General features: G+C 42.4%; 1 protein-coding gene across 4 annotated transcripts in view; it reads right to left on the reverse strand.

Annotated features, from left to right (window-relative positions):
• Positions 1–26,142, reverse strand: part of LOC126457828 (protein N-terminal asparagine amidohydrolase-like) — a 139,330-nt gene that overhangs the window by 41,852 nt on the left and 71,336 nt on the right. For all 4 annotated transcript variants that reach the window (XM_050094457.1, XM_050094458.1, XM_050094456.1 and 1 more), the window contains exon 5: positions 5,230–5,337. In XM_050094457.1, coding sequence (XP_049950414.1) covers positions 5,230–5,337 — 108 coding nt within the window. The remainder of the gene's footprint in view (positions 1–5,229; positions 5,338–26,142) is intronic.

Genomic DNA, 26,142 nt, shown 5'->3' on the forward strand with positions numbered 1-26,142 from the left:
TCTTCACAGACATTCTACAAGTGCCCATGAACACCTGTAATGCTCTGGTTTTCTGCTGAAAGAAGCTCAATGGTAGCTCTCTGCTTGGAATGCACCTCCGTTAAAAATGCCATTTTGAAGGCTACATATAATGCCACCACATATCGGAACGTCATGAAACTATAGGGGCTGAGGCGGAATTATTCCACTATGCCCCACAACAAATTTTGCACTATTTCAACCAAAATTGCCCAGGAAAAAAATGTGTTGCATTAGTTATTGAATGACTTTCATAATTTTGTGAATTGAAATACAGAAGGCAGCAGAGGATCACATATGTAGAAAGACACTGCCTAGAAGAAATTCCTACATAACACATATTATATTGAATTTAATTGATGAAAGGAGAAAATATAAAAATGCAGCAAATTAAGCAGGTGAAAGGGAGTACAGATTTCTAAAATATGAGACTGGTGGAATATGTAAAATGGTTAAACAGTAATGGCTACAGAGCAAATAAAAGGCTGCAGAAACATGCATAACTAAGGGAAAGATGAATGCCACGTACAAGAAATTTAGAAAGTCTATCAGAAAAAAGAGAAATAGCTGTATGAATATTAAGGGCTCAGAGGGCAGAAAAGCACAAAGCAAAGAAGGGAAAGCTAAAAGGTGGAAGGAACTTACAGAGCATCTATATAAAGGAAACAAAATTGAGCTTGAGAACAATGTTTTATGAAGAGAAGAGGAATTATGAGAAGATGAGATGGCTGATGTGATACTGCAAGACGAATTTGATATAGTACTGAGAGATGTAAGTGGAAACAAGGCACTTGGAGCAGATGACATTCTCTCTAAGTTATTAAGATCCTTAGGAGAGCCAGCTATGCAAAAATTATTCCACTTGATGTGCACGATGTATGAGACAGGTGAAATACCCTCAGATTTCATGAAGAAGATAGCAATGCAGAATCTAAAGAAGGCAGATGCTGGCAAGGGTAAACACAACCGAACCAACAGTTTAATAAGTCATGGTTGCACAGTACTGGTACAGATTATTTATAGAAGAATGGAAAAACTGGCAGGAGCCAACCTCAGGGAAGATCAGTTTGGATTCCAGAGAATTGTAGTGACATGTTGGCAGTAATAATCAAATGGCTGGTCCTAGAAGACAGACTGAAAAAAGGCAAACCTATGTTGATAGCATTTGTAGATTTACAGAAAGCTTTTGTCAATGTTGTCTGGATTATACTCTTTGAATTTTTTATGGTAGCAATAGGTTACTTACAATTTGTACAAGAACCAGATTTCAGTTATATGAACCGAAAGTTCCAAGAGGGAAGTCATAGTTGAGAAAAGAGTGAGACACGGTTGTAGATTACCCTGATATTATTCAGTCTTCACACTGAGCAAGCTATGATGGAAACCAAGGAGAAATTTGGAAAAGGAATTAAAATTCAGTGAGAAGAAATACAAACTTCGAGCTTTGCCAATGGCAGTGTAATTCAGTCAGAGACGGCAAAGGACTTGGAAGAACAGTTGAATGAAATTAATAGTGTCTTGAAAACAGATTATAAAAAGAACATTAACAAAAGTAAAACCAGAAGAATGGAATGTAGTCAAATTGAATCAGGTGATGCAGATGGAAATAACTCAGGAAATAAGACAGTAAATGTAGGAGATGTGTTTTACTATTTGGGAAACAAAATAACTGATGATGGCCACAGTAGAGGCAAGAAAAGCATTTCTGCAAAAGAGGAATTTGGTGACATCAGATCTTAGGAGGTCTTTTCGGAACTTATCTGGGGTGCAGCTTTCTATGGAAGTGAAATGTGGATGATAAGCAGTTAACATAAGAAAAGAACAGAATATTTTGAAAAGAATGATTAAGAACATATCTGAAATGTTGTCTCAAACAACTATTTACAGTGCAAAAACACTAAAATTGATGTGTTTCAAAGGTCAAGTTTTCATCTTCAGAAATGTTGCGCAAAAAACTCTAAAACTAGTCAAGACAAAATATAAATAAGAATAGTAAAATACTGAATTTTAGATGGAGAGATTGAATAACATATGAGGAGATACTGAAATGAATTGGGAAAAAAAGAAATTTATGGCACAATTTGACTAAAATAAGGGAGCAATTAATGGGACATGTCCTGAGTCATTAAAGAATAGTCAATTTGGTAATGGAAGGAAGTGGGGGGAGGGGGGTAAAAATTGTGGGAGGAGGCCAACACATGAATACAGTACAAAGGCTCAAATGGATGTGGGTTCTGATAGTTATGCAAAGATGAAAAGGCTTGCACAGGATAGAGTAGCATGGTGAGCTGCATCAAACCAGTCTTCAGACTGAAGACCACAACAACAACAACAACAAAGAGTCAGTCTGTAGTTTTGTAGCCATGAATTTTTACGCACATTTTTCATTTGTTGTTTGTAGTGCAAACTAACAGGTTTCATTGGTGGTTTTAGGTTCATTCCTTCAGTGCATAAGATTAAGACAGCCCCATACTTGCCAGATAGCAATAGACAGTTGATAAAAACGCTGGTTTTCAGAATCACATAAACAAGATCTGTAGTAAAGGGATAATGACAAGACAGAGATGAGAGAGGAATCCAGTTAATTTCTGAATGGTTACATTTTCTCCCATTCCTTCCCCTATTTCAAAAGTAAAGACAGTTTGATACTGAAAACTAGTATCTTTGTCATATTTTATTCATGTCTCTAGTGCACTGCGACCTTGTAGAAAGAATTTTTTCCCCTTTTTCATTTGACTGCAGTTTCATTTCACAGACCTTTTACTCCAGGAGCATTCTTGTGACTTAGATCTTTCAGCACTCTTGTCAAATTCTTCTTGCAGTATCATATCTCCCACCTCATCTTCATTTACTTCATATTCCCTTTCTATAAAATGCCTTCAAGTTCATTTCCCATGTATATCCCCTCCATGTAATCCATCCATTTTTGAGTTTTCCCTTCTTTGCTTAGTACTGGTTTTCCATCTGAGTTCTTGACAGCCATACAGCTGCTTCTCTTTTCTCCATAGGCCTCTTTAATTTTTTCAGGCAGTATCTATCTTCCTGCTATTTATAAATGCTTCTACAGACTTTCTTTTGCCCCTAGTCATTCCACCTCAGCCATTTTGCATTTTCTGTCAATCTCATTTTCTAGACATTCGTATTCCCTTTCATATGCTCCATTTGCTGCATTTTTGCACTTTCTCCTTTCATCAATTAAATGTAATGTCTACTGTGACAGCTAAGGATTTCTGCTAGAGCTTGCATGCTATCTATACATGTTCTACCATACTCCTTTCTGTTTTTCAGTCAAACATTGTCTAATTCTTCCTTTGAAACTCTCAACAACCTTTGGTTCTTTCAACTTATTGTGGTCCCATCTCCTTAATTCCCCACTTATTTGAAATTTCTTCGGTTATAACCTGCAATCCATAACCAATAAATTACAGTCAGAGTCCACATCTGCCCCCAGAAACATCTTGTAGTTTAAAATATAGTTCTGAAACTTCTGTCTTACCATTATATAATCAAAACTAGGTCTCTTCCACATATAAAACCATTTTTCATGATCCTTAAACCAAGTTTCAGTGAATATTAAATTATGCTATGTACAAAAATCTACCATGCAGCTTCTTCTTTCATTCCTTTCCTCCAGCCCACATTCCCACACTATTTTACCTTCTGTCTCTTTACCTACTACCAAATACCAGTTTTTACCACAATTTAATTTTCATCTCCCTTAACTCTAGCTGAATAATTTATTTATCTTATTATACATTGCTTCAATTTCTTCACAATCTGCAGAGCTAGTTGTCATATAAACTAATACTACTGTGGTGTGTGTTCGCTTCTTGTCTATCTTGACACAATAGTGTGTTCGCTATGCTGTTTAGTAGCTTATCTGGTTTCCTGTTTTCTTATTCAGACCTCTTCCTGTATCACCCCTATTTGATTTTGTCTTTATAAGCCTGTTCTCATTCAACCAGGAGTCCTGTTAATCTTGCCACTGAACTTCACTAATTATAACTATATCTATCGTCAACCCATCCCTATCCCTTTTTAAATTTTCTAACCTACCTGCCCAATTAAGGGATCTAACATTCCATGCTAGACCCTGTAGAATGCCAGTTTTGTTTTTCTGGATGATGATATCCTTGTGAGGAGTCCATACCTGGAGATCCAAATGAAGGACTATTATACCACTGGAATATTTTACCTAAGAACGTGCCATCATCGTTTAACCATACCGTAGAGCTGCATGCCCTCGAAAAATAATGGCTTTAGTTTCCTCTTGGTTTCCACTGTTTGCAGTACTGTCACAGCAAAGCCATGTTGGCTGATGTTACAAGGCCAAATCAGTCAATCATCAAGACTGTTGCCCCAGCAGCTACTGAAAATTCTACAGCCTCTCTTCAGGAACCACATTTGTCTGGACTCCCCATGGATACTCCCCTGTTATCATTGCACCTACGGGACACTACCTACATTGTTGAGGCATGCAAGCAACCCCATCTCAGCAATTTCCATGGTTAATTGGGGTGTATGGCAAGATACAGATCAAAAAAAGCACTGTGTTTTAAAGAAGTAATTGCACAATATTCTGCAAAGAATATTACACACACTATTCTCCTTTTTCATGCTGCAATTCACATCCTAGTCCTCTGGTAACATAGAGAACTTGCAAGTGTGAAATAGAGGCTGCCGAGAAAACATAAACTTGATTTATATGCATGAATACAAAACACTGAAACCACACTCATTTATATCCAAAATACTGTCAATGATCTACTATTTACAGTAATGATTTTGCTTTCCACAGCCTGGACATTTAACCCACACACCATATCCAGTTGATGTCAGGTGAGATGGAGTTGCTGTTGAATTCCCAAGTTTCAACAGTAATAGTTTCCTATTAGGTAACTGCCATGGAACCTGATTAGGACCATTCTGTATAGCATGTGATGTATCTTGCAGGACTATGTACAAGCAACTGAAATACTAGTGAAACACTGCTGATACTTCTGGAGTTCCAAGTCCAAGATACAGCTCAATATTTCAGATGAGACTTACAAAACAAAGCCCTTTGTCAACACTCACCATTGTGTAATTGGATGTGGTTATTTCACAATCTGCAATAAATTGATAATTCTACAATATTAATTAATAACATTTTTGAATTTTAAATAGTATGTTAGATTCTTACTGAGTTACAAAAAAGTTTCAGCAACTTACCTACTCCATACAATGATGGCCAGTGTTTGCCATCTTTCACAGTTGTGTTGATATCTCCAACACATGCAAGTGTGACATTAACCTTTTCGGGATGTTTATGGAAGGTTACTGCATAAATATAAAGAGTAAAAGGAATTAAACATTAATGCTCTGAAAGGTCTTAAATGACCTTAGTATACTTTGTATGAATAATTATCCTCTCAACTCTAGTAAAGGGAACATGACAATATTGTACATTTTAAATAGTATACTGCATAAGGTAACAAATGGACAACTTTACATCAGCATTTTATCAATATCAGTAACACAGTCATTAAAAAAACTAACATTTATATGATTACAGCTTCACTTTTTTGAAACCACTCCATTTTCTCCAATCATGACACAGAAAATCGAAATTAGGCTCAAAAGTACCTACAACCTTCCTTTGTAACCTCATGTTGCCTCCAATCAGTGCCTCTGGGTGCAGACCTGGTGCGGTGGTGGCAGAAGCATGATGTCAAGCATCCGTCCAGGGCATTCACTAGTGCCACGGCTGATGCCAGATGTGGCTCTCTGCTGGCGTGCCAAAAGGCTGGTCCCAGGCCTTGTTTAATTGAAACTTACTGCCCTATTTATTAGTCCATCATGCAGTCAGATCTCTACAGCTTCTTTGAGAACGCAATCCCAGAAAGTGTTGGATTGTTGCAATAACTTGGTGCTGTCATAACTCATGGTATGTCTGTGGGAGATGCATTACTTTGCCACAGTGGACTTTTGTCAGCTGAACATTGTTTGGCATTTATGCTCAGTGGATCTCTCCTGTACTGTTCAGATAGTCTGGCCTACATACATTTTGCCTCACTGGCAAGGGATGTGGTAGACTCCCAGTTTCTGGAATCCTAGGTCATCTTTGACTAATCCTAATAAGGTTTTTATAATGGGAATGCATCAGCAAAAATTGGAAAAATATTCTGGGAACAAAATGTCATGTGTGTGTTCTGCCCACAGGCCAAGATGGAAACCTTATTAGGATCAGTCGAGGATGACCTGGGACTCTGGAAACTGGAAGTCTACCACATCCCTTGCCAGTGTGGCAAAATGTAAGCAGGCCAGACTATACAGACAGTACAGGAGAGATGTACAGAGCATAAATGCCAAACAGACACTATTCAGCTGACTAAGTCTGCTGTGGCAGAACACTGCATCTCCCATAGACATACGATGAATTATGACAACACCAAATTGTTGCAATAATCCAACACCTTCTGAGATTGTATTCTCAAAGAAGCTGGAGAGATCATGAGGACTAATAAATAAGAACAGCGGGTTTCAATTAAGCAAGACCTGGGACCCAGCCTTGAGCATGTTCAGAGCACAGCAACAGTCTATGTGGAGGTCTTCTGTCACTACACCAGAAGAGGGCTAAGAAGAATTGTCGCCACACCAGCAGAGAGCCATGTCCAGCACCAGCTGTGGTATGACTGAAGGCTCTGAATCAATGTCAAAAGTTGTGCTTCCCCCACCAGCACATCAGGTCCACTGGCTGGAGGGAGCAGGAGAGGGGATTGGGAAATTTGGAGGTGGGGGGGGGGGGGGGGGGGGGGAGGAGGAGGAGGATATAAATATGGTGCCCAGCAAACATAATGCAGTCATCAGGAATGTCTGAACATGGCAAGAAGTCAGCTTGCCGAAATATCATGCCATTTAGATGATGCCACGAGACTGAATACTCGAGAACTATTCGTGGGTAAATGATGTCACATTGGCACCGAATTCCCCCCAAATTGTTCACAACACAATCATGGATGTGTCACACTTTGGGAGGTTGTCACAACTCCCTTTACATACTTCTCACACCTTTTCTTGATGGAAGCGTGACAAAGGTCAGAACATTTGACGCCCAGTCTTGCAATTTTCTAATGGTTGGCTGAGAAAAACATTTCAGAAACATCACTGTTCTGAATAGAAATGAAAAAGCCTCAGAAGGTGTCATAGAGGGCATGAATGAAACCACTCCTTCCCTTGGAGTGTCCATTTCGACACATTTCACAGTAAAAAATGACAATTTTGCAGGTGATGTGCAACACAGCAATATTCTTGACAATCTTTAACACTGCTAACACCCCGCCCTCCCCTAAGGGCACCGAGGGGCTACAACCCCATTGAACATGATCGCACACCTTAAGAATGTTGGGTTTCTGCTCTAGTATGCACAGTAGAACCACTAGGGACAATTCAATACTATTCAACGAAATCTGAACACGAGTCCTCATTTCTCATGCCCTCATTCGGTGTGTGCCCAGTGGGGTGCGACAGTGACATGCATGTGATTGAAATGGCAAAGGGTCCTCTAACACCTCCCCCCCCCCTCCCCCCCACACCAGTTCATCAACACTTGCAGTGCCACCAATACACCTTTGTTGAGTGTTTTAAAAATGTCCCTGCGCAAATTCACCCATCCACCGATTCCAAGGCGCTGCGCTGGCAGGATAGGCAAATCTTTTGACATCTCTCAGATTTTGCATGCAGCCGGCAAGCATTACTGCATCAGTGTAGGACCACTCAGCTCTTTTGTTTTGGTGCACAAGCCTCTTTCTGCAGATAGCTCTTAAATGGTGAGCTGCGTTTCTTTGTCATGTTGTCTCATTATTTTCAGTGTATGGTAAGGATTCTGTGAATAACAACATTTGTTGTAAGCTCTGCCTCATATCAGCACAGAGGAACTGGAATGTTTGTTTTGTTTTACAGAATAATGGTACAAAGACAGCCATCTTCTACTGGCATTAGCCCAGCTGTTGCTCTGGCTGCAGATGGCAGGTGACAGTGATGCATTGCATACATGCTAGATGTGTCACAGAGTGTGGTAGTTAGGGTGTTGCAATGACGTCAGGAGACAGATGCAACTACACTACATCTAGGTCAGAGCCACCGCCATTGCACTATACCATGTGACGATTGCACTATTAGGTGATAGGTAGTCTGGGACCGATTAGTGGCAGCACACACTCTAGCCAATTATCATGCTGCTGCTATTGGTCAATTTGGTAATGGTTGTGGGAACTGTGCATTCATTTGTGCAAGTCAATGAAGGGGCCCACCTTGACACGTGTATATCATGTCACCAGGTTGCAGTTCACAAGACAGCATGTGCAGTGGGGCATGGAGCATTGAATCCGGGTGCTCTTCAGAGATGAGTCACACTTCTCCATGGAGGGCCATGATGACAGGATCTGTGATTGGCATCACAGTGTTGAGCAAGGAATCATCTAGATGTCATTTCCCCACAGAACGCATTCATGGGCAGATCTGTCATGATCTGGGACACACCTAGCTAAATAGGAAAATGCCCTTTGTTGTCATGCCACCTTCAGCATTCAACACTCAGCGCTAGCAGGATGAGACACTGGAGCTGTATCTCATTCTGAAGGCTGCAGCATTAGGACCACACTTCACAATGATGCAGGACAATGCTTACCCTCACATCGCCCAGGTTACCCAAGATTATGTCAAAATAGCAAGCCTCTTGGTGATGGAATGGCTTCCAACAGCCTCAACTTAACCCAAATGAACGTGTTTGGGTTTTCATGGATCAAAGGCTAAGGCACATGTATCTCCAGACAGGAACACATTAGAAATTGGCCTCTGTGTTAGAAACATTTGGAACAACAGTTGCCGACACCAGGCTGTCATTAATACTAGAGGTGGTACTGCGTGTTACTGAAAATTCATTTAAATCATTAAACAAAATCATTGAAATCAGAATGTGTGTCCTTCTTTGTCCTAAAAATGGTTTGACCATGCATCAGAATAAAACAGTTCATTGATGCTATGCTGTTGCACTGGCACTTGCTGGCCTCATGTGAAATCTGAAGGGTGTCGAAAGAGTTGCCTATCAGCTGATGCCTACGACTTGGTGAATGGGTATAAATGTACAGAGACTTTTTAAGGCACCCAATAATAGCACACAGGAGGTACCAAGTGTGTTGCCAAAATAGAGTGGTCTTGAGATATCCTTTGCTATTTTGTTGACAAGTGTATCAATGTTGCAGCCCACTGCTCACATGTCACACATGGGTGCAAAAAAGGAGGGATGTAAATGCATAAAATACCATTTTCTGCTTTGGATCAAGTTAACACTTCATCAAATGAATGTGAATGGTCCCTAGTGGTTCCATCCTGTATACCACAGCAAAAGTAGCAGTCATGCTATACTCCAAAAGAGGTGAAATGTTCAATAAGATTGCAGCCCCATGTCATCACTGTCAAAGGTTATCAAGAACATCATCCAGCTGCACATCACACTGAAAATGTTCGTTTTTGACTGCAAAATGTGTGAAAATGAATGTCCCAAGGGAAGAGAGTGTTTCATTCATGCCCTTTATGATACCTCCTGAGGCATTCTAGTGCCGATTCTGAGCAGCGGTGTGTCTGAAATGTATTCCTCAGCCATACATGACAAAACTAGATGAGTACAACACTGAGCATTGGGGTTCTGAGCTTGGGCACAAAGGCACCAAGAGATGAGATGAGACATGGGTAATGGGGGGTGTGACAACTTTCCCATGGTATGGTACATCCACAGAAGCAATAGGCAGAATTGTGATGAGATGTGGTGCCAATGTGACATCATTAATCCATCTCACACCTCACATGAACTTCTGAGCTCTGGTCTTATTTTTGCAGGTGTAACATCTTGCTGTTTGAAGCAGTGCCAAGTTCAAGGTGACATTGCAGGGCATCTTGTTTTGTGCAATAGCAGAGGAAGGTAGAGCCATCACAAAGGGAGAAAATGACATCACAAAAGGAGAAAATGACAGGGTCTACAAAAGAGAGAGATCTTTTAATTTTGTTCGACAGCTTATTTTGTATTAAGTGGAAGGGGTAGAAGCAAGTACATGTTGTTGTTGTTGTGGTCTTCAGTCCTGAGACTGGTTTGATGCAGCTCTCCATGCTACTCTATCCTGTGCAAGCTTTTTCATCTCCCAGTACCTACTGCAACCTACATCCTTCTGAATCTGCTTAGTGTATTCATCTCTTGGTCTCCCTCTACGATTTTTACCCTCCACGCTGCCCTCCAATACTAAATTGGTGATCCCTTGATGCCTCAGAACATGCCCTACCAACCGATCCCTTCTTCTGGTCAAGTTGTGCCACAAACTTCTCTTCTCCCCAATCCTATTCAATACTTCCTCATTAGTTACATCATCTACCCGCCTAATCTTCAGCATTCTTCTGTAGCACCACATTTCGAAAGCTTCTATTCTCTTCTTGTCTAAACTATTTATCGTCCATGTTTCACTTCCATACATGGCTACACTCCATACGAATACTTTCAGAAATGACTTCCTGACACTTAAATCAATACTGGATGTTAACAAATTTCTCTTCTTCAGAAACGCTTTCCTTGCCATTGCCAGTCTACATTTTATATCCTCTCTACTTCGTCCATCATCAGTTATTTTGCTCCCCAAATAGCAAAACTCCTTTACTACTTTAAGTGCCTCATTTCCTAATCTAATTCCCTCAGCATCACCCGACTTAATTAGACTACATTCCATTATCCTTGTTTTGCTTTTGTTGATGTTCATCTTATATCCTCCTTTCAAGACACTGTCCATTCCATTCAACTGCTCTTCCAAGTCCTTTGCTGTCTCTGACAGAATTACAATGTCATCGGCGAACCTCAAAGTTTTTATTTCTTCTCCATGAATTTTAATACCTACTCCGAATTTTTCTTTTGTTTCCTTTACTGCTTGCTCAATATACAGATTGAACAACATCGGGGAGAGGCTACAACCCTGTCTTATTCCCTTCCCAACCACTGCTTCCCTTTCATGTCCCTCGACTCTTATAACTGCCATCTGGTTTCTGTACAAATTGTAAATAGCCTTTCGCTCCCTGTATTTTACCCCTGCCACCTTTAGAATTTGAAAGAGAGTATTCCAGTCAACATTGTCAAAAGCTTTCTCTAAGTCTACAAATGCTAGAAACGTAGGTTTGCCTTTCCTTAATCTTTCTTCTAAGATAAGTCGTAAGGTCAGTATTGCCTCACGTGTTCCAGTGTTTCTACGGAATCCATACTGATCTTCCCCGAGGTTGGCTTCTACTAGTTTTTCTATTCGTCTGTAAAGAATTCGTGTTAGTATTTTGCAGCTGTGACTTATTAAGCTGATAGTTCGGTAATTTTCACATCTGTCAACACCTGCTTTCTTTGGGATTGGAATTATTATATTCTTCTTGAAGTCTGAGGTTATTTCGCCTGTTTCATACATCTTGCTCACCAGATGGTAGAGTTTTGTCAGGACTGGCTCTCCCACAGCCGTCAGTAGTTCCAATGGAATATTGTCTACTCCGGGGGCCTTGTTTCGACTCAGGTCTTTCAGTGCTCTGTCAAACTCTTCACGCAGTATCGTATCTCCCATTTCATCTTCATCTACATCCTCTTCCATTTCCATAATATTGTCCTCAAGTCCATCGCCCTTGTATAGACCCTCTATATACTCCTTCCACCTTTCTGCTTTCCCTTCTTTGCTTAGCACTGGGTTTCCATCTGAGCTCTTGATATTCATACAAGTCGTTCTCTTATCTCCAAAGGTCTCTTTAATTTTCCTGTAGGCGGTATCTATCTTACCCCTAGTGAGATAGGCCTCTACATCCTTACATTTGTCCTCTAGCCATCCCTGCTTAGCCATTTTGCACTTCCTGTCGATCTCATTTTTGAGACGTTTGTATTCCTTTTTGCCTGTTTCACTTACTGCATTTTTATATTTTCTCCTTTCATCAATTAAATTCAATATTTCTTCTGTTACCCAAGGATTTCTACTAGCCCTTGTCTTTTTACCTACTTGATCCTCTGCTGCCTTCACTACTTCATCCCTCAAAGCTACCCATTCTTCTTCTACTGTATTTATTTCCCCCATTCCTGTCAATTGCTCCCTTATGCTCTCCCTGAATCTCTGTACAACCTCTGGTTCTTTTAGTTTATCCAGGTCCCATCTCCTTAAATTCCCACCTTTTTGCAGTTTCTTCAGTTTTAATGTACTACACTATTAAAAAGAGACAGGGGGCACTGTAAAAGCTAGTTCATTGTTGTTGCTGCAGTCTTCAGTCTGAAGACTGGTTCGACACAGTTCTCCATGCTACTCTATCCTGTGCAAGCCTCTTCATCTTCAAGTAAGTACTGCAACCTACATCCTTCTGAATCTGCTAACTGCATTCATCTGTTGGTCTTCCTCTGTGATTTGTACCCCCCTACTTCCCTCTAGTACTAAATTAGTGTTCCCTTGATGCCTCAGAATATGTCCTACCAACCAATCCCTTCTTCTAGTTAGGTTGTGCCACAAATTTCTTTTCTCCCCAGTTCTATTTTGTTCCTCTTCATTAGTTATGTGTTCTGTGCATTTAATCATCAGTATTCGTCTGTAGCACAACATTTAAAAAGCTTTCATTCTCTTCTTGTCTAAACTGTTTATCATACACATTCACTTCCATACATGGCTATACTCCATACAAATACTTTCATAAAAGACTTTCTGACACATAAATCTATACTCAATGTTAACAAATTTCTCTTCATAAGAAATGCTTTTCTTGCCATTGCCAATCTACATTTTATATCCTCTCTACTTTGAATATCATCTATTATTTTGCTGCCCAAATAGCAAAACTCATCTAGTACTTTAAGTGTCTCGTTTCCTAATGTAATTCCCTCTGTCTTTCAAGACACTGCCATTTTCATTAAGCTGCTTCCAGGTCCTTTGCTGTCACTGACAAAATTGTAATTTCATCAGAAAACTTCAAAGTTTTTTTTTTCTTCTCCCTAGGCTTTAACTTCTACTTCAGATGTCTCTTTTGTTACCTTTGCTCCTTGCTCAATATACAGATCGAACAACATCAACGATAGTCTGCAACCGTGTCTTACTCCCTTCTCAACCACTGCTTGCCTTTCAAGCTCCTCTCTAATAACTGCCATCTGTATTTTGTACAAACTGCAAATAGCCTTTTGCTCCCTATATTTTACCCATACCACCTTTAGAATTTGAAAGAGAGTATTCCAGTCAATACTGTCAAAAGCTTTGCCTAAGTCTATAAATGCTATAAACATAAGTTTGCCTTTCTTTAACTTATCTTCTATGAGACGTTGTAGGGTCAGTATTGCCTTGCGTACTCCTACTTTTCTCCAGAATCCAAACTGATCTTCGCTGAGGTCAGCTTCAACCAGTTTTTTCATTCTTCTGCAAAGAGTTTGTGTTAGTATTTTGCAACTGTGACTTATTAAACTTATAGTTTGGTAATTTTCACACCTGTCAGCACCTGCTTTCTTTGTAATTGAAATTATTATATTATTTTTGAAGTGAGGGTATTTTGCCTGTTTCAAACATCTTGCTTAGCAGATGGAAGAATTCTGTCATGACTCGGTCTCCTAAGGCTATCAGTACTTCTAACGGAATGTTGTCTACTCTCGGGGCCTAGTTTCGACTTAGGTCTTTCAGTGCTCTGTCATCTCCTCACATGGTATCATATCTCCCATCTCATATTTTATGTCCTCTTCCATTTCCATAATATTGCCCTCAAGTACACCACCCGTGTTTAGACCCTCTACATACTCCTTCCACCTTCCTACTTTCCCTTCTTTGCTTAGGACTGGTTTCCATCTGAGCACTTGATGTTCATACAGATGTTTCTCTTTCCTCCAAAGGCTTTCCTGTACCTGGCATCTATCTTTCCCCTGGTGATATATGCTTCTAAAACCTTACCTTTGTTCTCTGAACATTTTTGCTTGGCCAATTTGCACTTCCTGTCAATCTCATTTTTTAGACATTCGTATTCCCTTTTGTTTCTTCATTTAATACATTTTATATTTTCTCCTTTTATCAATTAAATTCAATAACTACTGTGTTACCCAAGGATTTCAACTAGCCCTCATCTTTTTACCTAATTGATCCTCTGCTGCCTTCACTATTTCACCTCTGAATGCTACACATTCTTCTTCTACTGCATTCCTTCCCCTCTTCTTGTCAATTGTTCCCTAATGCTCCTCTGAAACTCTCAACAAGCTTTGCTTCTTTCAGTTTATCCAGCACCCATCTCTTTAAATTCCTACTTTTTTGTAGTTTCTTGAGTTTTAATCTACAGTTCATAACCAATAAATTGTGGTCAGAGTCTACATCTGCCCTTGGAAATGCCTTACAATTTAAAATCCAGTTCCAAAATCTCTGTCTTGGCATTATATAATCAATTGGAGACCTTCCAGTGTCTCCACATCCCTTCCATGTATACAATCTTCTTTCATAATTCTGAAACCAACTGTTAGCTATGATTAAATTATGCCCTGTGTAAAGTTCTACCAGGCAGCTTCCTCTTTCATTCCGTTCCCCCAGTCCATACTCACATACTATTTTTCCTTCTATTCCTTTTCCTACTGTTGAATTCCAGTCCCCCATAACTATTAAATTTTCATCTCCCTTAACTACCTCAATAATTTCTTTTCTCTCATCACACATTCTTTCAATTTCTTCATCATCTGTGGGTTCACACATAAACTTGTACTACTGTGGTGGGTGTGGGCTACATGTTTATCTTGGCTGCATAATGCGTTCACTATGGCGTTGATAGTAGGTTATCCATATTCCTATTTTTTTTTATTCATTATTAAACCTACTCCTGCATTATCCCTGATTTTGCATTTATAGCCCTGTATTCACACAACTAGAAGTCCTGCCACCAAACTTCAGTAACTCCCATTATATCTATCTCTAACCTATCCATATCCCTTTTCAAATTTTGTAACCTACCTGCCCAAATAAGGGATCTGACATTCCGGAATCTCTGATCCATAGAACACCAGTTTTGTTTCTTCTGACAAAGATGTCCTCCTGTGTAGTCCCTACCCAGAGATTCGAATGGGTGGGCCGTTTTATCACTGGAATATTTTACCCAAGAGAATGTGATCATCATTTAACAATACAGTAGAGCTGCATGCCTTCAGGAAAAATTATGACTGTAGTTTCCCCTTGCTCTCAGCTGTTCACAGTGCCAGCACGTCAAGGCTGTTTCGGTTGATGTTATAAGGTCAGATCAGTCAATCATCCAAACTGTTGCCCCTACACCTACTGAAAAGGCTGCCACCCCTCGTCATGAAAGCTAGTTCATATGTCGCATATATTTTTAATAATTACTTTTTAAACAGAGGTGAGAAAATTGCTGCAAATAATTCAGAAGATCATCATGACTCTAATAAGTTAAAGTTCATATGAGGTGGATATATGTCCAATAGCACACTAAAAAGTTGTGGCCCTATAACATGTAAGGTATCATTAATTTAAGGCGTTTTCCCAGACAGATTGAAAAATGCCTTTGTTACGCCTATCAACACGAACGGTAACTCCATAGACATCAATAACTAATGCCCACTGTCTCTTCTCACACCATTTTCTCAAATTTTTGAGCGGGCAATGCACTACATGGTTGTTGCCCACTTTTTAATAATAGGATACTAAACCAATCATAGTTTAGATTTCAAAAAGGACCATTCTACAGTGTTAGCTATTTATAAATTTACTGAGAACATCAAAAAATATTTCAGTGATAAAGTATGATAAGCTAGGATCTCCTGTGAGTTATTGGAGGCATCTGATTTTGTCAGTCATAATATTTTATTTAGCAAAGTTAAGTTTTTATAAAACATAACAATATTATGAGAAGGATAGTTGCTATTCATCATATAGCGGAAACACTGAGTCGCAGATGGGCAAAACGGCAAAGAAGCTTTCGGCCAACAAGGCCTTCTTCAGAGATAGAGTGCGCGCACGCGCACGCGCACACACACACACACACACACACACACACACACACACATGATGGCAGTCTCTGGCTGCTGAGGCCACACTGCCTATCTGCGATTCAGCATCTCCGCTATATATGGTAGCAACTACACTTTTCATAACACGGTTACATTCCTTTCTGAATTTTCCTTTGTTGTTTCTATGGACTGCATAGTTCAGCACATGCCTGGTTTAGTACTTATTTAAGAAACAGAAGTGCAGAAAGTTACTCTAAGTAGTTCAAGTAATATATTTCAGTTCAGCTACTTCTGCCACAAGAGTAACTGCCAACTTTGGGCATACAGAAAGTAGCAAATTAACATACGTTGCAGGTTCTCATTCGCTGATTTCCTATATGATGATACCCTGGGTTAGCTCCTCACTTTACACAAAAGAAAGTAATTAGAATTATGTGTGTGTGCACACGTGTACATCTTGCAATATGAATCTCTATAAACAGCTGGGAATATTAACCATAGCCTTATTCACTTATGAAATATGTTGTTAATAAACCACTTGAGTTTGAGAGTCACAAAGATATTCATAAGTAGAGCACTAGATGGAAAAATTATATGAAGGTTGAGTAAGAAGTACACTGTTTTTGTTCTACTGATTCATTTATTTCAAACTAGTTTCCAGCTTATTAGGCACCTTCAGGAAAAAATCTGACTAGTGTCTGCAAGGGGCACTGATTCTTAGGTAACCAAACATTATAGGCACAAATACAATCACTTGCACAGAGGGTTGTGCATCAAACTTGTTGCTTAACACTGGTTTACACAATGGACAATGTTAAGCACAATAAATAGTTAAACTACACAGTATTACAGGTTAAATACTTATAATGCCTTTTTTGTGAGGTTTTGATATTGGCTGAGAACCTGTTAAACTGAACACTCTTCATTTATGTTGTCCAGCAAACATGTTTTTCAACAATGTAAATTAAACTTTAGGCAATGGACAGTATTCTACACAATAATTAAAATACATGATCTTACTGTATTACAGGTTATATGGTCATGATGCCATAGTTTGTGAGGTCACGACATTGGTCCAAAACTATCTAACTGAGCACTAGTAATTTATGTTGATCAATAAACATGTTTTACATAGTAGATAACATTTTTACACAGAGGGTAATGTTAAACACAGTACACGGTTAAAATATACATTATTAAAGTGTTACAAGTTATATTGTTGAATTTCGTGGGATAAGTAAGATAAGGAATAGGTTGGTTGATTTGTGGGATTAAAGGGACCAGACTGCTACGGTCATCAGTCCCTTTTTCGAAATACTAAAAGCACCCACAGAGAATAAAAACGATTAACAGAATAGATCACAGACGACACAGAGCAAGAGAAACTTAGACAAAGACCAGACAAGAAGAACTAAAATCACACAGTGTGTGACGGTGGTTGGCCGACCATAGAAACAAAAAAGGAAAAGCCAACCACCGAGAAACACATTAAAAACTCAGACTAAAATCGTAGGCCAAAGGCCAGAATCAACACAAAATAACATAACAAACACTCAGATTAAAAGATAAAAACCCCCTGCCCGAATAAAACATAAAACTAAGCCAGCCATAGTAGGGTCATCAGTTAAAAGGGCAGGGAGCACATCAGGCAGCGCAAATGTCTGCCTGACCACAGCTAAAAGGGGGCAGGCAAACAAAATGTGGGCCACTGTCAAAGCCGCCCCGCAGCGACATAGAGGAGGTTCCTCCCGGCACAGTAAATAACTGTGTGTCAGCCAGGAGTGGCCAATGTGGAGCCGGCAAAGGACTAATGAGTCCCTGTGAGTGGCTCGCAGGGATGACCGCCACACAGCTGTCGTCTCCTTGACAGCACGGAGTTTATTACGCGTGGTCAGTTCGCGCCATGCATCATCCCATAGCGCAAAAACTTTGCGGCTTAAGACTGTCCTCAAATCAGTCTCTGGGAGGCCAACATCCAGATATTGTTTACTGGTGGCCTCTTTCGCCAGGCGGTCAACATGTTCATTGCCCGGGATACTGACATGACTGGGGGTCCACAGAAAGACCACAGAGCAGCCGCAACAGGCAAGAGTATGCAGGGACTCCTGGATAGCCATAACCAGACGAGAACGAGGGAAACACTGGTCGAGAGCTTGTAAACCGCTCAGGGAATCGCTACAGATCACGAAGGACTCACCTGAGCAGGAGCAGATATACTCTAGGGTATGAAAGATGGCGACCAGCTCAGCAGTGTAAACGCTGCAGCCAGCTGGCAGTGAACGTTGTTCGAAATGGTCCCCTAGAGTTAGCGCTTAACCAACACGACCAGCAACTATCGAGCCGTCAGTGTAAACAATGCCAGAGCCCTGAAATGTTGCGAGGATGGAAAGAAAGCGTCGGCAGAAGGCCTCCGGAGGGACTGAGTCCTTCGGGCCCTGTGTCAGTTCTAGCTGAAGGCGAGGGCGAGGCACACACCACAGGGGCGTACGCAGATGTGCCCGGAAAGGAGGCGGAAGAGGTAAAGCCCCAAGCCCAGAGAGAAGCTCTCGGACGCGGACCGCGATGATACATCCAGCCCTGGGCCGACGTTCTGGAAGATGGACGTGTGACTGTGGGAATAGTAGCCGATAGTTAGGATGCCCGGGCAAGCTGAAAACATGGGCAGCATAAGCGGCCAGCAAACGTTGGCGCCGTAACCGCAGTGGAGGGACGCCTGCCTCCACAAGTATGCTGTCCACAGGGCTGGTCCGGAAGGCACCAGTGGCAAGGCGTATCCCACTGTGGAGGATAGGGTCCAGTACCCGCAATGCAAATGGGGATGCTGAGCCATAAGCCAGGCTCCCATAATCCAGGCGGGACTGGATTAACGCCTGTTAGAGCCGTAACAGGGTAGATCGGTCGGCGCCCCAGCGGGTGTGGCTCAAGCATCGCAGAGCATTTAGATGCCGCCAACACATCTGTTTGAGCTGCCTAATATGAGGCAGTCAAGTCAACCAGGCATCAAAAACCACACCCAAAAACCTATGTGACTCCACCACAGCAAGAAGTTCACCATCAAGATAAAGCTGTGGCTCCGGGTGAACAGGGCGTCGCCAGCAGAAATGCTACAGCCCAAGACTGCACCTTACAGATAGCGCCCTGTAGCTGACGTTCAGCAGCTGCAATGCCAATAGAGCTGTAGTAACGGCAGAAGTCGTCAGCATACAGGGAAGTGGAGACAGAATGTCCCACCACTGCAGTGAGCCCGTTTATTGCAATTAAAAACAGGCAGACACTGAGGACAGATCCCTATGGTACCCCGTTCTCCTGGACTCGGGAGGAACTATGGGAGGCCGCGACTTGCACGCGGAAGGTATGATACGACAGAAAATTTTGGATAGAGATCGGTAGAGGCCCCCGAAGACCCTATCTATGAAGTGTAGAAAGGATGTGATGACGCCATGTCGTATCGTACGCCTTCCGCCTGTCAAAAAGACAGCGACCAGGTGCTGACGGCAGGCAAAGGCAGTACGGATGGCCAACTCCAGGCTCACCAGATTGTCGGCGGCGGAGCGGTCTTTACAGAACCCACCCTGAGACAGAGCCAGAAGGCCCCGAGACTCCAGTACCCAGTTCAACCGCCAGCTCACCATCCGTTCAAGCAACTTGCAAAGAACGTTGGTGAGGATGGTAGCTGTACACCTCCAAAGGGTTCTTCCCAGGTTTCAGAATGGGGATAACAATACTTTCCCGCCATTGCGACGGAAACTCACCCTCGACCCAAATACGGTTGTAAAGGTCGAGGAGCCGTCGCTGGCAGTCCACTGAAAGGTGTTTCAGCATCTGACAGTGGATGCTATCTGGCCCAGGAGTGGTATCAGGACAAGCGGCGAGGGCACTGTGAAATTCCCACTCACTGAATGGAACATTGTAGGATTCAGGATGGTGGGTGCGAAAAGAAAGGCTCCGACGTTCCATCCGCTCTTTAATGGAGCAGAAGGCCAGTGGGTAATTGGAAGAAGCGGAACTCAGAGCAAAATGCTCTGCCAAGCTGTTGGCAATTTCGTCGGAGTCTGTACAAACTGCTCCATTCAGTGAGAGTGCAGGGACGCTGACAGGGGTCCGATAGCCATAGAGGCATCGGATCTTGGCCCAGACCTGGAGGCCAATGGTGGACACATACCGCTCCCAGCACTCCTGCTTGCTTTGGCGGATAAGGCGGCGGGCCCAGGCATGCAGCCGTTTGAAGGTAATGAGGTATTCAATGGAGGGATGTCGCTTGTGATGCTGGAGTGTCCGCCGGCAATCTTTAATCGCTTCAGCGATCTCAGGTGACCAGCAAGGCACAGTCTGCCGCCGAGGGGACCCAGAAGAACGGGGAATGGCAGATTCTGCAGCAGTAACGATGCCGGTGGTGACGGACTGAACCACCGCATCAATGTCATCATTAGAGAGAGGCTCAATAGCAGCAGTGGAGGAAAACAAGTCCCAGTGTAATGGATCTGGGAGATGTTATTTTTTTACCGTATTTGTCGATACTGAATTGAAAATGTTTTCTTATATTTTTGTCAGAATTTATTATAATTTGTCTTATTATATGTTAATTTACTTCTGTTTTTGAGAGTAAAAGCATATTGATTACTATTAGAAAATGTATCGAAGAATAGCAAAGAAACTGATTGTGTAAAATATCTTTAACGTTGGAGTAGTCTTTGACTATAGTCAGTCCGAGTCGGAAGCTAACTCTTGGTGTGTGTTGACGGAAGAACAATGTGAAGGTCGCAGTCATAAATAATTTTGAATTATGTTAACTATTATTTTTGTATTATCTGAAAAGAAGAAACTACATTGGAAGAAACTGTATTTGAAACACCAAAATGAGAGAAACACGCTGAACCACGTCATTTTCTGCAGCCGACAATGACGCATTGTGGAATCATACTTAGACAACTGAAGCCAAGACTTATATTTGCTTGCAAACGTCTAATGGAAAAGGTACTGTCACGAAATATGGCAAATTTAAGTTTATAAAAAATAGTGACCATATTTTCAACTTGTGTAGTAGCTGGGAAGCCATATTTCACCAGTCAGCCTTATTCATAGCCCATCTGCAAGGGCGCCCAGAAGACTGACGCTGTGGCAGTGACAGAAAGATCAGAAAGTGGTCACTACCACACAGGTCGTCATGCACTTTCCACTGCACAGACGGTAAGAGGCTAGGGCTGCAGATCGAAAGGTCGATGGCGGAGTACGTGCCATGCGCCACACTGAAGTGTGTGCAGGCACCATCATTTACAATCAAAAGATAGAGCTGTGCCAATAAATGCTCAATGGTGGCACCTCGACCTGTCGCCACTGACCCACCCCACAGAGGGTTGTGGGCGTTGAAGTCTCCCAGTAACAAGAAAGGTGGCTATCAGCACAGCCAGGACATGCTGCGCGACATCACCATCCGGTGGAAGGTAAGGACTGCAGACGGTAACAGCCTGTGGCGTCCACACCCGAACAGCGACAGCGTCCAAAGATGTATGTAGAGGGACAGACTCGCTGTGAAGACAATTAAGGACATAGATGCAGACGCCACCAGACACCCTTTCATAAGCTGCCCGGTTCTTATAATAACCCTGATAGCCACGGAGGGTGGGGGTTTGCATTGCTGGAAACCAAGTTTCCTGAAGAGCAATGCAGAAGAAAGGGTGAAGGCTGATAAGTTGTCGGAGCTCAGCTAGATGGTGGAAGAAACCACTGCAGTTCCACTCGAGGATGGTATTGTCCATGGCTGAGAAAGGCATGAAGGGACTGGGGAGGCTGTTTACGCTGTGTGTTCACTTGCTGCCACCGTTTCAGTACCCGCGCGAGTGACATCCATGGCGTCTGAGGGACCGGCGAGATCAAGGTCCTCAGCGGACGCCAGGATCTCGACCTCATCCTCAGATGCAGAGCTTGAAGGGTGCGATGGGGTCGGTGCCACCGCAAGTTCTTTGGCCTTAGAGGTCTCTCGCTTGAACTTCTCTCGCTGAACCTTGGGTTTTACTGGCTGGGAAGGCTTCACCGATTCAGTCTCCGGGACGGAAGAGGGTCGCGAAGCCCTACGACCAGCCACTGGTGGGGGCCTTATGCCACTGTCTGGCGTCATCCTTCCCGCTGGTGGAAGCCTGGGAAGGGAGGGACCCAAGGGAACCCTTACAAGAGAGTTGCTGAGAATCGGGGACGGACGTCCCCGAAGGGTGGGAGGATGTTTCTCCTGAGGTAGGCGGTGCATGAGCAACCGGGTAGGTAGAGCCCCCCACGGGCAAGGGGGCAGGAGGAGTTGTACTACTCATCGAGCTGGCTGGAAGTCTCGAAACTGATGGGGCAAGCACAGTTGTTGTAGCAGCGGCGTAAGAAGAAGTCATTCGCACAGGATGTAGTCTGTCGTATTTCCTTTTGGCCTCAGTATAGGTCAGTCGGTCCAGGGTCTTATATTCCATGATTTTTCACTCTTTCTGAAAGACTTTGCAGTCTGGCGAGCAAGGTGAATGATGCTCTCCGCAGTTGACACAGATGGGAGGCAGGGCACATGGAGTATTGGGATGTGATGGGCGTCCGCAATCTCGACATGTGAGGCTGGAAGTGCAGCGGGAAGACATGTGGCCGAACTTCCAGCACTTAAAGCACCGCATCGGGGGAGGGATATAGAGCTTGATGTCACAATGGTAGACCATCACTTTGACCTTCTCCGGTAATGTATCACCCTCGAAGGCCAAGATGAAGGCACCGGTAGCAACCTGATAGTCCCTCGGACCCCGATGAACGCGCCGGATGAAATGAACACCTCTACGCTCTAAGTTGGCGCGCAGCTCGTCATCAGACTGCAAAAGTAGGTCCCTATGGAAAATAACTCCCTGGACCATATTTAAACTCTTATGTGGTGTGATGGTAACGTTAACATCCCCCAACTTGTCACAAGCAAGTAACCTGCGTGACTGGGCGGAGGATGCCGTTTGTATCAGTACTGACCCAGAGCGCATTTTGGACAAGCCCTCCACCTCCCAAAACTTGTACTCTAAATGCTCGACGAAGAACAGAGGCTTTGTGGATAGAAAAGACTCCCCATCAGCACTCGTACAAACTAAAAATCGGGGCGAATAACTGTTACCGCCATCCTGAGACTTATGCTCCTCCCATGGCGTGGCCAGGGAGGGGAACGTTTTCGGATCGTACTTCTGAGCATTAAATTGAGCCCGAGAACGCTTGGAGACTGCTGGCGGCTGGCCGCCAGCAAGAGATGAGTACCACACTTCATTGCAGGTCATCCGCCCTGATGCCACCTACTCCGACCAAGGGCCCTCCCCACGGGCACCAACCAGCCTCAGCAATAGCCACCTGGCAGGATGGCCATTGCCGGGAGTCCTGATGCCCCCGGGAGATAGGCATCTACTCCTTGGCATACATGGGGAGTTAACGGCGCAGGCATCAGTAGAGCGATCCCTGTGTTGTCAGGGGGCAACAACCAACAGGGTACATGGCGGCCCCACCACAACGGACTGGCTACCGTGCTGGATGTTAGGTGACATGTGGTCCATGGTTGCCGTCAGTGCAGAAAGTGGCACTGCACAGCACAAGGTGGAAAGTGCACGCAGTAACGTATCCATGCGCAAGAGATGGAGAGCGGGCAGGACTGCAATGCAACGACAAAGAAGCTGGCGAAAGGTCTGATCGCAAGATGGACACAATGCACCAAGTAAGGCGCCCTTCCCCAATCGGCTCGCTCTTCGGAAAAATTTTGAGAGATGGAGGTCAAACCCAACAGGGGACCATCACGTAAGGCCGAAAAGTTTGAGACTCTTTTTAGTCACCTCTTACAACAGGCAGGAATACCGCGGGACTATTCTAACCCCTGAACCCACAGGGGGGGAAGATAAGGAATAGGAAACTCTATTATGTTTTAATTTTCTGTAGCAGTATGTGTCATTGTGGCAGTTTGTGGGTATGTGGCTGGTTGATTGATCATATGAAGCTCAAAAGTGGGGATGTGCTCATCTGTAATTGATCATTTAGAACCAGCTGGGGATTTTGAGCTAAATGTCTGTTTACCTCAAGTACTTGTAATAGGCTCAGTTTTCTTCCTTTGGTGGCTTTATGTAGTACTTCTCTGTGTGCTTAGTTATTTGTGTTATTCCTTCAGCACATGTTCGGCAAAGGTGGAGTCTGACTTACGTAATACCAAGCTTCGTACAAGTTCAATCAGCCTAGTTCTTATGGCTTGCCTATCTGATCAATATACAGTTAGTTGAAGTCACTGAAAGCAATTTTGTAAACACTGCAGTTACTTAACAAATCTGTTTTGTTCTTGCTATTGAATAGGACAGGGACTGTAGTGCCTCTTACATACAATGAAGTTTTGTAAATGCAGGATTTGAGAGTTTTGGCCAACTTGTCAGATAGCTGTCCTAAATATGTATAGTACACTAGTTAGTTTTAGATATCATTGTTGCTGCAAATGGAGCATACACATAGAGCAACATTTTTCTTCTTTGTTTTTTGTGTAAAATATTGTCCATTAATTCAGCAGTATAGCCATTATTTGATGCAATACATTTAATGGTGTCTAATTCTGTCTGAAAATTCTGTTTTGACATTGGTATTGATGTCAGACAATGTATCTTGGAATGGAAGGCAGAATCTTTGTGTGATATTACGTGCTGTAAACAAGAGGGTATTGCCATGTCTGTAGTGTTGGGTTTTCTGTAAATTTTGAAACTGTGTGTGCCTGTAGCGATACCTATGTTGAGGTCTAAGAAGTTAACGGATTTTTTACCAATCTCCATGGTGAACTGTATGTTTTTGTGTTGTGAGTTTAAATGTCCTAGGAATGTGTTGAATAGTCTTTTGGTTCTGATCCACAGGCACAGCACATCATCTACATATCTGTATCAATATTAGATATTATCACTGAGAGGCTCATTATGTAGGAACTGTTTTTCAAAATGGTCCATGAATATCTCTGGTAAAAAGAGAACTGAGGGGAGGGTCCCCATTGCCAAGCCATCTAGCTGTTTGTATAGAGTACCTTCAAATTGAAATTTTGGCAGCTTTATGTCTTCTACATGTACAGCATAGACAACTGCTCTGTGTGGTAGATGTGTCAAGATATCAAGGTATTCTTTGACTGGTATGTTTTTAAATAAGCTGCTAAAATCAAAAGCTATTAGTTTTGCACTATGTGGAATAGGGAGCTCTTTAATTTTGTTAACAAGGTCCACTGAATTTATAATTCCAAACTTAGATTTAAATTTTGTTTATGTTTTGATATAGAAATTTAAATCTTTGGTAATTCTGTAGTTTGGTGCATTGCAGATTGGCACAAGAGGTCATAAAGGTTGGCCTTCCTTGTGCAGTTTAGGAAGTCCACATACTTTAGGAGCTACTGGGTTGATGTTGATCAAATTCTTAGCTCCATATTCACGTATTATGCTTTTGAAGGTCTTGGTTAGGTTTTTTATTTCTTCGTTGAATGTTTTCATGTGATCTTTGGTGAGGACATGGGTGTGAGAAGTTGTTTCAATTTCTCAATGTAATTACTTTTTTCCATGAGAAATAAGAGACTTATTTCATCTCCTTTTGTGAGAATGTTGTTATTTTGAGAAATTTTCTTCTTTAGGTTCTTCAGTATATCCTGGTCCATAGATTGTAATGTAGTAGTGTCTAACTCAAGCCATTTTTGTTCATCACACCTTACTAAGTTTTTAGTTGTGATGTTATTTAGACTGTATTATACACTTAACAGCCAAAGAAACTGGTACACCTGCCTAATATCGTGCAGGTCCTCCGCCAGCACACTGAAGTGACATAACACGACATGGCATGAACTCGACTAATGTCTGAAGTAGTGCTGGAGGGAATTGACACCATGAATCCTGCAGGGCTGTCCATAAATGCATAAGAGTATGAGGGGGTGGAGATCTCTTCTGAACAGCACATTGCAAGGCATCCCAGATATGCTCAATAATGTTCATGTCTGGGGAGTTTGGTGGCCAGCGAAAGTGTTAAAACTCAGAAGTGTGTTCCTGAGCCAGAGTCCTATCTAGACTTATCAGGGGTCCCATATCACTCCAACTGCACACACCCCACACCATTACAGAGCTTCCACCAGCTTGAACAGTCCCCTG

This window comes from Schistocerca serialis, chromosome 2, assembly GCF_023864345.2.
Source record: "Schistocerca serialis cubense isolate TAMUIC-IGC-003099 chromosome 2, iqSchSeri2.2, whole genome shotgun sequence".
In the NCBI taxonomy this organism is placed as follows: domain Eukaryota; kingdom Metazoa; phylum Arthropoda; class Insecta; order Orthoptera; family Acrididae; genus Schistocerca; species Schistocerca serialis.